Source organism: Delphinus delphis, chromosome 15 (assembly GCF_949987515.2).
Source record: "Delphinus delphis chromosome 15, mDelDel1.2, whole genome shotgun sequence".
In the NCBI taxonomy this organism is placed as follows: Eukaryota; Metazoa; Chordata; class Mammalia; order Artiodactyla; family Delphinidae; genus Delphinus; species Delphinus delphis.
In genome coordinates, this window is record NC_082697.1 from 22,197,887 (window position 1) to 22,213,739 (window position 15,853).

A 15,853-nucleotide genomic window follows, 5' to 3' on the forward strand; every position below is an offset into this window, starting at 1 on the left:
CAGCAGAATCACAGCCACTGTACCCAGCCAGAGGGGTTAGGGGAGAGACACCCTGGCTTCTCTGCCCCCCTCTCTTCCAGCCTCCCACCAGTGCCTCCCATCGGCCAAACCTGACTGGAGGCCAGTAGACACGGGAGCTGGGAAACGTAGTTCACAAGAGCAGCTCCTGTTACACAGCACAGCAGAGGGAGGCGAAGTGTGGATCTGAGAGCAAGTAGGCAAATGAAGGCCACGATATTCTATCACAAGCGTTCTCTTGCTAGTGCAATAAAGGCTCTCACAGATCTGTACCCTCACATAACCTCGAGAATCCATCCACAAGTTCAAGAACGATTCAGGATAGAGTCAGGTGTTAGAGGGCCTAGCTTCTCACACTCTTTGTTTTCAAGTCACTTCACTTTGACACCATCCCTTGTTTTGGGTGGACTCAGTGCTGATGGGGCCAAAGTTATAGCCTTGATTGTGGAGCAAAGCTCAAGTTCTGCAGGCGCATGCTGTCCTTACCCCCTTTGCCGTCTTACAGGCCTGGGACGTTTATTACAGGGGAGACTAGGAAAGAGAGGAGCAGGGGTCCAGTGCAGACCCTCTTTCTCCTGGAAAACCAGGACAGAGTGTGTTCCATGGAAGTGTGTGAAGGGAGAGGGCCGTAAAACCTAGCCATGTGAAAAGATTAGGTCTGGTGGCTTTTGCTCTGAGGGCTCTTCCCTTGCTAGGACCGTGGCGTTTCTAATTCAGCCCACACACTGAGCATATATACAGTCTGGGGTTTCCCAAGAGTAAGTCTGTTCAGAAGCAATCTGTCTGGAGGACAAAGATACGTGTACCTGAGGCCTTCGCAAAAACCATGAAAACTGGCTTTTCTCTATTTCTAGTTTCTCTCTCTTTGACAGGATGGTGATATCGTAGCTCCACTTATAACACCTCGAAAATCGGAGTGGAATTACACAGATTCAGCCCAGAGTCCAGCTCACACCCGAGAAGCATCCAAATGCAGAGCCCAGCTTTTTCGAGATGGTTCAGTGTGAATGTCTGCAATCAGTTGTTTACAAAAAGCCTCTCCGTCCTCCCCCCAACAGAATTAACTTAGGGAATTTGATTACAGAGTTCTACAAATGTATTGACAACTAGTGCTTTTTATTTTATATTTTGAATGTACGCACATGCTAAGTCATTTCTATTTAGAGGAACAGGTATTAGGCAAACTTTATTACATGAGCTATGGAAAGCACTGCCTTGCCTATTTTTAATATTAATCAAAGCCTTTCTTCTTTAGCAGCCAGTTTTCTTAGAATAACCGCTGTTTTATGTACTTTGAACTCTTAGGACATATGATTGTTTTTTAAAAAATTTGGAAATTAGACAAAGGTGCACACTGGAATTTGCATTTGGGATTGTCACGAACAGCCACAGTTAAAAGCAAAACGTAAAATCCTGCGCCCCTGAGGAGGCGCCCATCACCCCAGATTTGAAGAGAGCTCTCCTTGAGTGACTGTAATATTAGTGAAAGGCACCTACCCTCACCCTTTTCGCCCCCTGTCAGCTGCCCTGTGGGATCAACAGTAGATGAGGGCCAGGAGGGGCTCCAGCGTTTTGATGACAGGCCTGACTGATTTGCTGAAAAGATCTGAGGGCTCTGGCCTCCTCTGAAGTGGGGCATAAAACTACCTTATAGGAAACCCCTAGCCCCAGTGGCAGAGGGATCCCCCAAACCAAGCTGTTCTCTGGGTCAGCTGTGGCTCTAGCCCGTGTTGGTTTCTTTCCTGGGTGCTCACTGCCCGAGCCCTGAGGGTTCTGCCATTGCCCAGCCTGGAGAAGGCAGCTTCCCTCCCACCTGCTCTCTGCCTCTTGCTTGGGTGCTGATCAGAGGTCATGACAGGAACCGTCCATCCTCAGGGCTCCTCAGAGCTGGGACTTCATTTTTGCTGGTAGCTGCCCGTGCAGAGATGAAGTGATTGCCCAGTGAGCTCCAGGTTCCACTCTGTGTCTCTACACAGTGGTTGAGCAGCGCTCCTGAACTGAGGGCTCTCCTCCCATACGCACATCCCCAGTGCTACAGAAATTCACCAAGAGCAAAGTCTGGAGTTAGAGCCAAAGCTGGTGGCTGCCAGAGGCAGGGCAGTGGGGAGTGTAGTCATGAGCCCCTAACATCTTGTGCTTTGACGCTCCCTTACAAAAGCCTGACACTCCCTGGCAGCCTGGGCCTGGGGAGCCAGCCCTGGCCCTGGGCAAGAGCAAGAGGGAGTGGGGAGGAACTCAGACCAAAGGCCAGCGGATTATCCCCAGGGCCTTAGGAGTGCTGCACCTTCCACTGTGTAACCAGGCTCTCTGCTGTAGACACTAGGGTGACAGGTATTTGGAATGTCTGCCGTTGTGCACTATCACCCCTCCCCCATCCCTCAGTAGATAAAGAGTTGACCCTAATTCATAGAGTAGTTAGAACCCTTCTCCTCTCCCACCACGGTGCTGTGTGGTGGGGATGTGGTCACACATGGGCTCATAGAAGCACAAGGAAGGTGGTCCGTGGTACTGGGTCATGTCCGTTTTAACCAAGGTGCCTCTGAAATGTTCAGCAGGGAGAAGCATCCGTCCCAGACTCCATGTGCCCGGACCCAAGGTCAAGAATGTAATGTTTCTCTGCCAAGATTGTTTTATTTTTGCACCTCCTCCCTTTAAATCATTGTTTTACTCTGCAATTTTGTGGTCTCAGTGTTGTATCGTTGTACTCTCTGAGAAACAACTTGAATCTGTTTTGTTTGCATCTTTTGTTACATACCAGGCAGCTGCACTTTATGCTCTTTGCAACTGTTTTAATTATGGGAACCATGTGCCACTGACAAGGTTAAATTTTTCTTAAGAAACATCTTCACTATTCGTATAAAAACGGAGACTTTAACTGCTTGGCCTCTAGAGTTACTGCGCATTGTCACATTGAGAATGTAAATAGAACTGCAAGTTCAAGTGACTGGTTATTTCATCTGGGTGAGGGAAACAGCTGCAATAAAACGTCATGAATGTATCTCTATCTTGAAACCAACCGTGTCTTCCTTGACGACTTTCTCTCACACTTGTGTGCCCAGTTTTGACCCTTTTGTGCAAAAGAACTGTGTTTGGTCTAGGAATGCGCCCAGATGTTTCTTTATACCTCAGCACTGTGTTGCGTCTTCGAGAGGGGATAATATTAACAGGGCCTATGTTACTTGGTTTTCCTCATTCAGTAATGGCAAGTAATGGCCTGATAAAGAATCTTCTGGAAGGAGACAGGCACTAGCATGGGGAGGGATATGGCTTTCTTTTTTTTTAGTTTTTCTGAGCTCCTGTTTTGCCAGAAAACATATCCTTCCTCCTTTTTAACCTCCCTGAGGTTCCCATCTACAGAATTTCAAATTCTTTACCCAAATATGCATATTGTTCATTTGCTGCTTTCATATTTTCCTCGTGGAATTAAATAAGAGATTTGCAAGCACCCGGTGGCACACTGGTGGCAGACAGAAAGCCCTCAATGTTCTGGGAAAAGAAGGATGCTACTGGAGTCTTTATTAATTTCACTGGTTGAGTCCTGGTGTCTGTGGCTTGACAATATTCTTTAAGTTAGAATAATGTCCAACACATATAGAGTAGAATCCCATTTTGTAAGATATATATATATATATATATCCTTGGAAAATTGTCTGGAAGGATATACATGAAATGTTAGTGTTTTGGGGGGTGGTTGAATTTTAGGCAACTTTAATTCTTTTATATCTTCTGGTTTTTCTACAATAAACATGTATTAACTGTATACTCTCTAAAAAGATCATTTTCCTGAGGGACTTTGTGCTGCTCGGGTGAGGTATAAGTGCTTTCACTCCTTCAAAGTCCCCTCTCCAGGAGAACATGGGCTGTGCTCATGCCTGTCTTGGTCCTCTGGCGACGGGAGGCTGGCTCAGAGCCACAGTCCACACTGGGACACTTCGCCATCTGTGTTTCGGACAGAATGGACTGCCCAGGGTGACGGAGGCCTCGTCAGCATCCGGGGGCAGATCCAAGCCCCTGTTGCCCCAGGAAGCTGCCCACCGGGGCATCAGCTCAGGACCCAGGCCTCTAGCTCCTTGATGCAGAACTGCTCCTGCCGGGCCAGCACCTCGTTGTTGAAGGTTGCACAGGGGTGGCTCCCCCCGTGATACAAGTCTCCATCCAACCACAGCCCAAAGTGTCCACTAAAGAGAGAGGAGAGTCTTGGCATCGCTCCCTCCTGGGTGCTGACACCTTTCGGACCTGCACCAGCGGTGCTTGGCTACACCGCGACCGCAGCCTCACTTCACCTTTGTCTCAGCTCCCCTTAAACCAATTTATCCTGATTGTTAGGGGCTCGCATGTTGTTCCCCACAGGGTTTGGAGCGTTTTTTGTTTTTTTTTTACAGTTCAATGATTTTGATAAATATATGCAGTGGTGCAACCATCACCACAATCCAGTTTTAGAACATTCAGAACGTTAAAGATGGCAATGCTTAACCAAAGGAGGGACTCGCGCAAGCGCGGAGTCTGAGCCCAAAACACGTCAGAGGGCATCCATTCTAATCCCCTCGTTTGACAGCAAACCTAGGCTGGAGCTGGGAAGTGGCTTACTGCAAATCAGCCATGGCTGGTGCATTCTGTGTCAATCTGCCTCTCAGTGGAGGCTTTTCAGGCAGTTGGGAGAGCAAAGAACTTGCCTGGTACTAAGCAAGCAATGCTTTCATCTGTATCCTCAGGATAAGAGTTATTCTGCCTGAACTTGCAGGTCATACCAGAGGCGAGACTAACCTTGTCTTCCTAACGCACTCCATCTCCCACCCCCAAGAGGCGCGCGCGCACGCGTACACACGCACGCACGCACGCATGCCGGGTTCCAGGCAGATGCCTGCCTTCCTCCAGTGAGTTATGTTCCTACAGTCATGGAGCTGACAGGTAAATCTGAGGCTTGCCCATCCCTTGAATCTAGCCTCATCCAACCATAGGGAATGCTGTTTCCAAAGTGACAGCCTAAGCTGTCACCAACGTAACACTTCGGGGGAGAGTTCACGCCACCCTCTCCTCTCAATATTGACTTAGAGCAGGGTTTAGGGGATTGGCTAGTGGACTGAGCAGGAGCTGCTGAAGGGAGAGGCTTGAAGGTTAACCAGCAGCCTCCCCATCTTGTCTGGGGGCAGCCTAGCTCAGCATTTCCGGACGGGAGAAGGGATCCGAGCACAGACCACCCCGACACTCGAGACTCGGGGAGGACTGAGACACGCACCTGCCACAGCCCATCATCAATGAATCCAAGTCTCCTTTCACGAAGAAAGAGTTGTTTCCTGTCCACTTGAAGACCTGTGATGATAGGAGAAACCTGCGGTTACTGGGTGAGTCCTGCCCTTGCACTTTGACTCTACACCACTGGGCGGCAGTGTTGTGGAGGAAACAGAACCTCCAGGCCCCAACGAAGGCGCAGGAACTACTCTGGTCTCCAGTCTCCCTGGAGTTCATCTCCTCTTGCCCTCCAGTCTGAATTCCCACAGCCCCAAAGCCCTTCTGTTCTAGGAATAGACCCGAACCCTCTGAGGCTTCCTGCGTCCAAAGCTGGAGAGAGGAGGCGGAAAGTCCAGGTCAGGGGCGGGGCCCTGATTCTACCCTTACTAACTGTTTCCTCCCCTCGCTGGAGGCAACACCAAGCCTGCACACTCCCCAGTGCTGCCTCACACCCAGTTCCTCAGCAAGTGTTGTGGGCCCCACCCCAAAGAGACACCCTGACTACCACCATTTCTGTCCCATCCGTCCCCGCCAGTCACTCCTCCCTGGATCACAGCCTCCTAATGGGTCTCAGCTTCCACTGTCTCCTGCCCAGAGCCCATGTCCGCACTGCGGTCAGTGACCTATTCAAAATCCAATCGGATATTAGCCCTCCTCTGCTAAAGCCCTCCAATGGCCCTGGAAATAAAATCCAACCGCTGACAACAGCCGAAAGCCCAGCCTGCTGTGCCCCCGATTTCTCTCCGACCTCTTTTCCCCCTTAACAACTGCACTTCATCTACCCTGGCCCTTCTGTCCCTGGGACACTTGAGGCTATTGCTGCTCTAGGATCTTCATGCTTGCTGACCCCTCTGCCCAGGATGCTCTTCCCCCAGATCCTCAAATGGCCCACTTCTCATCTTTCAGCCCAAATGTCATCCCAGAGGAACTGAAAGTAGCCCTTCCTCCCAGGCCCTGTTCATGTGGCAATATGCCACTGCCTGCCCAGCTAACAGGTAAGCTCTGTGACGGCTGCCTTGATTCCGGCAGTATTCCTGAGACATGGTATAGATGTTTGTTGAATAAACAAATTATTCAAGGGTCAATTTAGCTAATAAAAAGATTTTTAAAAGGCTGCAAAAGTATAGCATATTATTGCCTGTAATTAGTTGCCAAAAATGCTCTGAGCAACCAAAGGGTGTTAAGCAAGAAAATGGACTAATGAAAGATAAGCCCTGGGCTCAGAACAGGTGAGATAATATTAACAAGTGGCCACGAGAAGACAGAACCATTCAGCTCCTCCTCCACTTTCCTCAAGGAACATGACCTTCAGACTTGAAGGAGGAAGATAAACATTGCTACAGAAAAAGTTAAGGCCACGTTCATGGTGCTTCTTGGAAGAGCAGTAAAGGAACGGCTGGGAATTCATGCAGAACACAAGAAGTGCCAGAAGACCAAAGACGGGCAAAAATTAACCAATTTTTGAAAGGATGAGATTCCATAACAGTATCCTGGGAAGACTATAGTGATCCCCTGAAAACAATCATAAGCTCCTTTGAAGAACTTTTTTGGCACTTAGCACCAGGCACTGTTTAGTCACTGGAGAGAACAGCAAACATAACAGACAAAAACTCCTGCCTCCTGGAATTCCCACTCTAGCGGCAGGAGGCGGGTAAATCAGTAAAATAAATGGTATATTAGGTGGCGACAAAAGCTAAGGGGAAAGAAGTAGAGAAGGGCAATAAGAATTTCTAGGGGCTGGAGTGTTACAAATTTAAAGCAGGCGGCCAGGGAGGGCCTTGCCGAGAGGGTGACATCTGAGCAGCATCCTGAAGGGAGTGAGAACCGACCCACATGGAGATCCTGTGGAGGGCACACTAGGTAGAGCAGTGTGTGCAAAGGCCCTGAGGTAGGAACAGGCCTGCCTGCTTAAGAACAAACCGACAGGGCTTCCCTGGTGGCGCAGTGGTTGAGAGTCTGCCTGCCGATGCAGGGGACACAGGTTTGTGCCCCGGTCCGGGAAGATCCCACATGCCGTGGAGCGACTGGGTCTGTGAGCCATGGCCACTGAGCCTGCGCGTCCAGAGCCTGTGCTCCGCAACGGGAGAGGCCACAACAGTGAGAGGCCCGCGTACCGCAAAAAAAAAAAAAAAAAAAAAGAACAAACCGACAGGTTTGTGTGGCTACAGCGGAGTGCAGGAGAGGGAAAGTAGCAAGAAATGACATCAGAGAGAGGCCAAGAGACGTAGGGACTTGTAGGTTATTGTGAAGACTTTGACTTTTCTCTGAGGGAGAAAGGAAGCCATCGGCAGCTTGGAGCCCAGGAGTGATGTGCCCTGACTTACCTTTTAAAAGGCTCACTCCAGGTACTGTGATGACTGAAGGTGGAAGCATTAGGAGGCTATAGCAGGAACACAGGCAAGTAATGATGGTGGCTTGAACCAGGGTGAAAGCAAAGGACATGGTGAGAAGTGGTGGATTCTGGATAGCGATAGAAAGAGAAGGAAGAGCCATCAGGATTCGTTGACAGCTCAGATGTAGGGTGTGAAAGAGGCATTAAGAAGGGCTCCAAAATTTTTGGTCTCGACGGCAGAAAAGATAGAGGTGCCGTTAACTTTGTCAGGGAAGATGGCAGGGGGAACTGATTTTCTGGGAGAAAGTCAGGAGCTCAGCTTTGAACATGTGAGGCTTGAAATGCCATTTAGATCCAACTGGAGACACTGGGTAATGGTTGGATGTATGTGAGTGTGGAGTCCGGGGGAGAGGCCGTCAGCACCTGGATGACATGGAAAGCTGTGAGAATGGACGAGACCTCGAAGGAAAGAGGATAGTCAGAGAAGAGATGACAACCAAAACCTGAGCTTGAGGACCCCATGATGTTAAAAGGTTGGGGAGATGAGGAGGAACCAGCAAAGGATTCTGCCACGGAACTGTCGGAGCAGTAGGAGGAACCTTGTACAACTTGAGGATTCTAGTAGGTGAACCCTGGAAGGCCAGCAGTGGGGACTAATACCCAGCATGGGTTTATTGTAAACAACTGTCCCCTCTCCTCTTCTCTGATAAGATTTCCAGGCTGACGATGGAGGCAACACAGCAGATATGGTGTGTTTTGCCTTCGGCAAGGCAGTCAGTCCAAGCTTGTGACCTCCTTGTCATGCAACCAGATGCCTATGTTGTTGCATGTATCTGTAGGTGTCTTGCTCTGTGCATGGGACAGGGGTTTCTAATGGCAAACCAATGCACCTGCAACTAGTGCTTCATCTATTTTGTGTTTCCACTCCATTCAACTCCCTTTTCCCTGTCTACCTCTAGTAAAGCAGCTTGGCAAAACCCCAGTCGTGGTTGAACCCTCCCATCGCGCTCTCCATGCTTGAACCTGAGGAGCTGAATTTTGCTAGAGAAGAGCACACACCGAAGTAAGTGGCCTTTGCATTCGCAGTCTCGGACCTCCAGTCAGCCCTGCCTAACTGCCCTTCTGTTTCTCCAGTTTTCTCCAGCAGCTTCCCTTTCTACTCCTGCCATACCTCCTCTCCCCTCAACCTTCACACCCTCCTCTCCATCTTCACCCTTAGCTGATGCCCTTACCCGACACTGCCTAAGAAAATATAAGCCACTGGGCATGTCTGTCTTCATCTTCCTACCCCCACACCCACAGGGCTACCTGCACTTGGACCAGTTTTGTCTTTCCAGCCTGTATCTGCTGAGCGACGCACCTCCTCTCAAGCCAGTCAGTGGTTGCCAGGAACTGAGCACTTTTTAAATGAAGGGGGATGCTCTGCCTGCCACTGCCCTGCTGTACTCCCTCTGTGGAAAGATGGAAGGACACCAGGCACCCAGCACGGGGGATGGAGCTGGGGGCCACTGGGACCCCGGGTTCTTTGTCCTGCCATAGATCCCACTCCCCGCCTGGAAGGTTAAGAACATCACCTTCAGCTGTGGAGAGAAGGAGAAGAGGAACGTCTCGCCAGTACCGTAGAAGCCTTTGCTGAGTCGAATAGCCGAGGAGGAGAAGGCCCCAAACATCTGGAAAGAAGAATTTGCAGTTTGCCGCTGGAAGGGAGCTGGAGGTCCACTGGCAGCACCACCCTTCAGGCTTGGTAACATAGGCCCATCCTAGAGAGGCTCCTGGGGAGCCTGGGGCAGAGCTGGGGGATGGAGAGGCCCTCGGGGGCCCATCGACATGCATCCCTTCCACTAACACTCCCCGCACGGCTCACCTGGCCATCCTGGTCCCTCAGCACCAGCAGCACCGGCCCGCTGTGGCCCTCCATCTGCCTGTACAGGCTCCGCAGACTGAAGCCGTCCCTCGACGTGCGAAAGGCCAGACTCCAGGAGTGTCCAGCGACTCTCGGGGGGAGGTGGAGGCTGATCTAAGGGACAGGACTGGAGGTGAGTGAGGGTTCCCGGTCCTCCCACCCTCCTCGCCCCATATCCTTCGGGTCCCAGGAGGACTGAGGTTGAACAGCCACCGCTCACCCAAGCACGGTGCTTTGCAGGTTACAGGGTACTTTACTGTTTCCAGGGGACTTTCACGCCAATTAGCAGGAACCCTCAGAGAGAGGGATTAGTGTTCCCATTATATAGATGAGGAAGCTGAGGCTCAGGGAGGTGAAGCAACCTGCCTGAAGCCCACATGGGGAGTAAGTGGCAGAGCCAGGATTTGAACCCAGGTCAGAGGGGTCACCTTGGCCCCCAGCAGCCAGAGAATAGATGAGACGCTGAACCCTTCCTCCTAATCCCCGCATCTCATCCTCCCACCCCCACCCCAGCTTTGGCGTCAGTTCCCAAGGACTAGATTAGTTCACTATATCCTTAACCTCCTGGCCCAGGGAAGAAGGCGGTGCTAGGATTACTGGATCATTTTACAAGAAAGGAAGAAAAGCCCAGAGAGGAGAAGTGATTTGCCCAAGGTGACACAGTGAGCAGAGGACAGAGCAGCAGTGACCCTGGGTGTCCTTGGGCCTAGCTTGGGTGGGGCAGGAGGGTGGGACCCTCAGGCTCAGGGCTGAAATCTTTGTACCATGGACTGTGCCCGAACCTGCCTCATCTCCGAGGCTCCCAGAACCTGGCTGGCTTCTGCCAGCTGGGGCTCCACTGGATCTTCCGGAGCACGAGCTGGGGCTGGGGCTGTCTCCTCCTCCTTTTCCTCACCCTCCTCCCCAGACAGAGCGTCCTCCACCTGGCTGGGCTGTGAAGACACAAAGAGGCCTGGTGAGTGGAGGGACAAGGAGACACCAGCCTCCACATGTCCTCGGCCACCTCATCACCCCGGCCCAGGCCCCTGCAGCCACGAGCGCAGCCAGAGGAAGCAAGTGTCAGCGACAGACAGGCCCTGCCCCCGCCTCCAGCCAGCTCCCTCCCTGGCCCCTGCCAGCCATGCCCATCCGATGTGGCCGTAGGCCCTGCAGCTTGTCTGCCTGGTTTCTCTGGATCCGGAGTGGATGCCAGGGATTGCGTTCTAAGCCTGTGGGCAGGAGAGAAGGGCAGATGACAGCCCAGCTCTGGGAGCCGCAGCTGTGCCTTTGTACGTGAAATAACGATAATAATAATAACAACAACAGTAGTGGCTGACGTATACAGCACACACTTGACTAGGCCTGTGTAAAATGCTTGCTGTGCGTGATCTCTCTGAATTTTCCCAAGAATTCTAAGAAGAATGTGCTGCTTTTTTTTTCCTTTTGGCCACGTACTCTGTGGCTTGTGGGATCTCAGTTCCCTGACCAGGGATTGAACCCGGGCCGCAGCAGTGACAGCGCCGAGTCCCAGCCACTGGAGTGCCAGGGAACTCCCGAGAATGTGCTTCTTACTACGCCCATTTTACAAAGGAAGAAAGAAGGCCCTTTCAGCCAGTGAAACAACGCATGTAGTCATAGGTGAGACAGTGTGCAGGTTAGCAGATTCATATAAAATGCACATTTGTCTGTGTGTGATGTGTTGGCTTAAAATAGAGTTGTGTAGGCAAATCAGTGTGAGAAGGTATTGAGTGCAACTTTGTGTGTTACCTGTCAATGTGTTTGTGAGTGTGAGTTGGGATTGTGTAAATATATGTGTGTGTCAGTGGGCATGTATGGTGGTGTCTTCATTCATTCATTCACTCCATTGAGTACCAGAGTGTGTGTGTGTGTGTGTGTGTGTGTGTGTGTGTGTGTGTATGCACGCCTGCACACAATGACTTCGGGGCTTTTCATCAGGAGAGACTTCCTCAAGGACTTCCCTGCTGGCGCAGTGGTTAAGAATCCACCTGCCAATGCAGGGGACATGGGTTCAAGCCCTGGTCCAGGAAGATCCCACATGCCGCGGAGCAACTAAGCCCGTGTGCCGCAACTACTGAGCCTGTGATCTAGAGCCCACGAGCCACAACTACTGAAGCCCACGCACCACAACTACTGAGCCCGCGTGCCTAGAGCCCGCGCTCTGCAACAGAAGCCACCGCAGTGAGAAGCCCGCGAAGCCACCGCAGTGAGAAGCCTGCGCACCGCAATGAAGAGTAGCCCCTGCTCACCGCAACTAGAGAAAGCCCACACGTAGCAACAAAAACCCAACGTAGCCAAAAATTAATTAATTAATGAATTAATTTTAAAAAACAGCAGCGGGTACTCCATTAAAGGAAAAAAAAAAAAAAAGACAGACTTCCTCGAGAAGGAGAGAAGGACAGGAAACTGCTTTCCTATTCCCCAGGTTCAGGCCTAGGGAGGGCGTCCTAGCTGTGCGGGCTTCTGGATAGAGCTCCATCTGGCACCCACTCCGGGGAGGAAGGGATGAAGACAGTGGTCTGTGCTTCCTGAGGGTCTTGGGACCATGGGGCTGGGCACTAATGCCCCAGGTTCCTGAGCCCTTGCTCTGAACCCTGGGCCAGCTGAGGAGGGGCTTGGAAGGGGGACACCAGCCTGTATCCAATCCTGGCCCAGACCCCCTCTTCCCCGCCTCTCCTGACCAACCCCCAGCCCAAGCTGGCCCCTTACCAGCCGAGTGTAACGCCAGCGGAGACCTTTCATGCTTCTGTCCGAGCCCAGCTGAGGGCAGTAAGCAAGCCCTCAGCCTTCCTGAGGGAGGCAGCACCGCTTGGTGAGGCCTAAAGATGAGAGGGAGAAACCTGGGGCACACCCGGCTGGCTCCACGCCCATCCGCCTACCCTTTGCTCCCTCTCATCTGTCATTCACCTGTCATTCCCGGGCCAGTATGTCACTGGGTGGGTCTGTGAGGTCAGCTACGCTGGGCATTCAAGGCCGCACTTGTAGTTAGCAATTAACACGTTAGCCGTAGATGCTAGCTGTGATTCCCTTCTACCTCCTTGTCCTTCTGGCAGCCTGGCCCATGGACTGTAGCCTTTGGGCAGATGCCTGAGCCCCCAGACTGGGGGTCTGGGGCCTCTGGTTCCCTGTATGACCTTGCATAAGTCCCTTGCACCCCTGGGTTTCCCCACATGTAACTGGGTTTCCCCACATGTAACATGTAGCACTGTTACATGTTTCCCCACGTGTAACATATTACACTGTTTCCCCTCTGGTTTCTCTGAGACCAGATTATTTCAGAGGCCCTCACAAGACTGACAGCCTGCAATTCAGTTTCCTCTCAAAGCTTGAAAGGGGCCAAGCTAGACCAAAAGAACAGATATTGAAAACAAAAAAAGTCATTTTTCTAATTAAAAAAGCAATACATGTTTACTGTAGAAAATTTGAGGAATTTAGAAAAGAATAAAGAAAAATACAGAAATATTCATAATTCCACCTCTCAGAGATAAACTCTCAACCCCAAGGGTATTTTTTCCCATCTTTTATATTTATTTCATATACAAGTATATACACACATTTATAAATACATCATACTGTGTATCGTTTTATAAAGTGCTTTTTCAAACTTAACAAATGAAAAATTTCCAGTTACATGCAGTACCCTTTGAACACATGATTTTTAATGGCTGCTTATTATTTCGTCACAGGATGTACATCATTTCTCAAATGTCTGACATTTTGTTTGCTTCTAATTTTCTGTGATTATAAGCAAAACTGTAATGAACCTCCTTATTCATAAATCTGATGATATCCTTTATGATAAATTTCAAAAGTTGAATAATGGATCAAAGGGCATCCCCATATTCTTTTTTTTTTTTTTCCCCACACACCACGCAGCATGTGGGATCTTAGTTCCCCGACCAGGGATCGAAACTGCGCCCTCTGTACTGGAAGCACGGAGTCCCAACCACTGGACCACCAGGGCAGTCCCCATTCACACATTATTGATAAATGTTCCAACAGGGCTTCCCAGTGCTTAAGGCTGACCCATGTCCAGATATCTTTCCGGAATCTCAGGACAATATCGTTCTGATCATCATGTTTTACACCCTTAAACTGCAGATAAGGAAACTGCCACTCAGAAAGTAGAAGGGACTAACCACAGCCACATGATAGAATAGCACAGTCATTAGGAGCACAGACTCTGGAGTCAGGGAGTTTAAATCCTGGTTTTTGCCACTTCCTTGCTGTGTGACGTTGGGCAAGTTACTTAACATCTTTGTGCTTCAGTCTCCCTATCTGTAAAATACTAATACCTATCTACCCGATGGGGCTGCTGTAAGAGTAAATGAAGATAATGCCTGAAGAACTAGGATGCTGAGCCAGGCCTCCATCATCCTGTTCACAGTTCCTGGTGTTTGCTGAGCACTGGACAAATGACAGTGCTATGGCTATCCCCCGACATTGCCCCTTTGCGAGATTCAGGGCTCACGTCCCGGGCAAATGGCCACTCAGTCTCCACCCGGGCACCTCTGGGGCAGAGAGTCACTCAGTCACTTGCGGGGGTGAGTAGCTCAGTGGAGAAGGGAAAGGCAGGAACCGTGGAAGAATGTACTCACCCTGCCGATTCTCAGCCTCAGGTGACCTCCTCCAGCCTGTCCAGCCCGACGGCTTCCCTAGTGCCTCTGCTGGATCCCACAGAGAAGGGGCCACTTCCAGAACTGACCCTGTCCACCTGGCGGTCTGTACAAAGCAGTTATAGCTCTGCACCCTGGTCCCCCAGCGGGCAGCTGGCACCTCTGCCCCAGCCGGGCTCCAGCCCTCCTCCCAGCTCTTATACCTGCCCAGAGGGTGGCAGGCCTTGGCCCCGAGCCTGCTCCGGTTCCAGCTGGAAAGGCCTGGCAGTCATTGTCGTCCATCAGAAACTCAAATCCCACAAACAAGACCTTGTCACCTCAGGCCCCCAGTTCTGCCACCACCAGCCCAAAGAGGTGGGGTTTACTCAGCTCCTTGTCTCTAACCTGGAGCCTCTCACCCACAGCTACTAGGTGCCACGTGGTGCCTGAAGCCCATCACATAAGGCGCTTCCTTAAGGGGTGCAAGTGTCCAGGAAAGGGTCCTTCCGTGGGGTCCCCACCAATCACCCTGTGCTGCAGGGGAGGCCCGGGGCTGGGGGGTGGGCCAGCCTTGCTGGTTTCCCACTCTCACACGGGATGCCGATTCTTTTCTCACTGGCCTATCGTGCCATGGGGTGAGGTCATGTCCAGGAAGCCCAGCGTCTGGCATACAGTAGGCACACTGTCAGTGGGGCACTTCTCTATCCCTGGCTCATAAGGGGACTTAAGTGAACGCTGTTGTTGAAACACAGAACCTCAAATTTGGAAGGGGCTTCAGCCAGTCCCAGAACTAGTGGCCTCCACCCAGGGCAGGAACTCCTGAAAAATTATGTCCACCAAGGGTCCCCCAGCGTGTTGGGTGGGTAAGCCCACTCTCTCGGGTGGCTTACTCCAGCTTCACAGACCTGAAAGAGACCCCCTCCTGCTGGCTTTGGTGGAAAAGACTCGGGTCCCCAGATCCTCTCCCCATGACCAGGTCTCCTGGGGCAATGCCCGCTCCGGGAAGGTGGGATACCAAAAGGACTTGTATTATGGGGAAAACATTCAAGTGAGGAGCCCTGTTGCTACCTCAAACATGGCTATTGCTATATGTGTTTGAGCTGTCAACAGCTCGGGGGTCACACGTCTGGCCTTCCCTTCTCTCAGGGCCCCTCTCCCAAATCTATTTCCTCCACACTCAATTCCCGAACCTTTGGGCACTTTGGGAGGCCAGTGAGGTGTGCCTTGCTGTCCCATTCTTCATCCTCAAGTCTAGGAATGTGACCTGGCAGGAAAGCCAGTTGCCATGTAATTGGTCCCTAAAAAGCTTCCACGATGAGATTCTAGGCACCAGCGTGTTGAATGTCCCAGCTCTGCCTTGCAGCCTGTCTTGTCCTTTCTCCACCAGACCACAGGCCGCCTCTCTGAGAACTGCAACAGTCAGAGCCAGGAAACAATTTCCATGTCCAGTAAAAGGGGAAAAGTTTAAGCGACCCATGGAATATCCCCTCTGTGGATCATTTCTAAGTATTAAAAGTGATGTTTGCCAAGAGTTCATAAATGCACGGGGAAATGCTTCTGCTACTCTGTAAAGTGAAAAAAGCTGGATATAAAACTGGATAGGCGGCACAGTTTCAGCTCTGTGCTTTGCTGAGTCGACTGGCTTCACTCTGATCCTCGGATGGGTGCATGACATACCCCTTCACACATCCTGAGAGGTCTGATTTCTTCTCTGGTCGCTGTGACAGACGGTCTTTGCCCTCCTCACACAAACTCCACTCCTTCGGCTGCTGACTCAGC

The 15,853-nt window shown here is 51.1% G+C and overlaps 2 protein-coding genes across 5 annotated transcripts in view; one reads left to right on the forward strand and one right to left on the reverse strand.

Moving 5' to 3' along the window:
* Nucleotides 1–3,016, forward strand: part of SAMHD1 (SAM and HD domain containing deoxynucleoside triphosphate triphosphohydrolase 1) — a 65,342-nt gene extending 62,326 nt beyond the window's left edge. For all 3 annotated transcript variants that reach the window (XM_060030826.1, XM_060030824.1, XM_060030825.1), the window contains one exon: nt 891–3,016. In XM_060030826.1, the coding sequence (XP_059886809.1) occupies nt 891–1,025 (135 nt within the window). In that variant the 3' untranslated portion in view covers nt 1,026–3,016. The remainder of the gene's footprint in view (nt 1–890) is intronic.
* A 1,044-nt stretch (nt 3,017–4,060) lies between these two features.
* Nucleotides 4,061–12,221, reverse strand: TLDC2 (TBC/LysM-associated domain containing 2). 2 transcript variants are annotated; one of them, XM_060032730.1, is made up of 6 exons: nt 12,189–12,221; nt 10,265–10,414; nt 9,444–9,596; nt 9,154–9,249; nt 5,255–5,328; nt 4,061–4,196 (listed from the first exon to the last, which is right to left on the reverse strand). In XM_060032730.1, the coding sequence occupies exons 1-6, from the start codon at nt 12,219–12,221 to the stop codon at nt 4,061–4,063; spliced, it is 642 nt and encodes a 213-aa protein (XP_059888713.1). The 2 variants fall into 2 exon arrangements, with proteins under 2 accessions (XP_059888713.1, XP_059888715.1); XM_060032732.1 differs by lacking the exon at nt 9,154–9,249.
* Nucleotides 12,222–15,853: the final 3,632 nt, after the last annotated feature.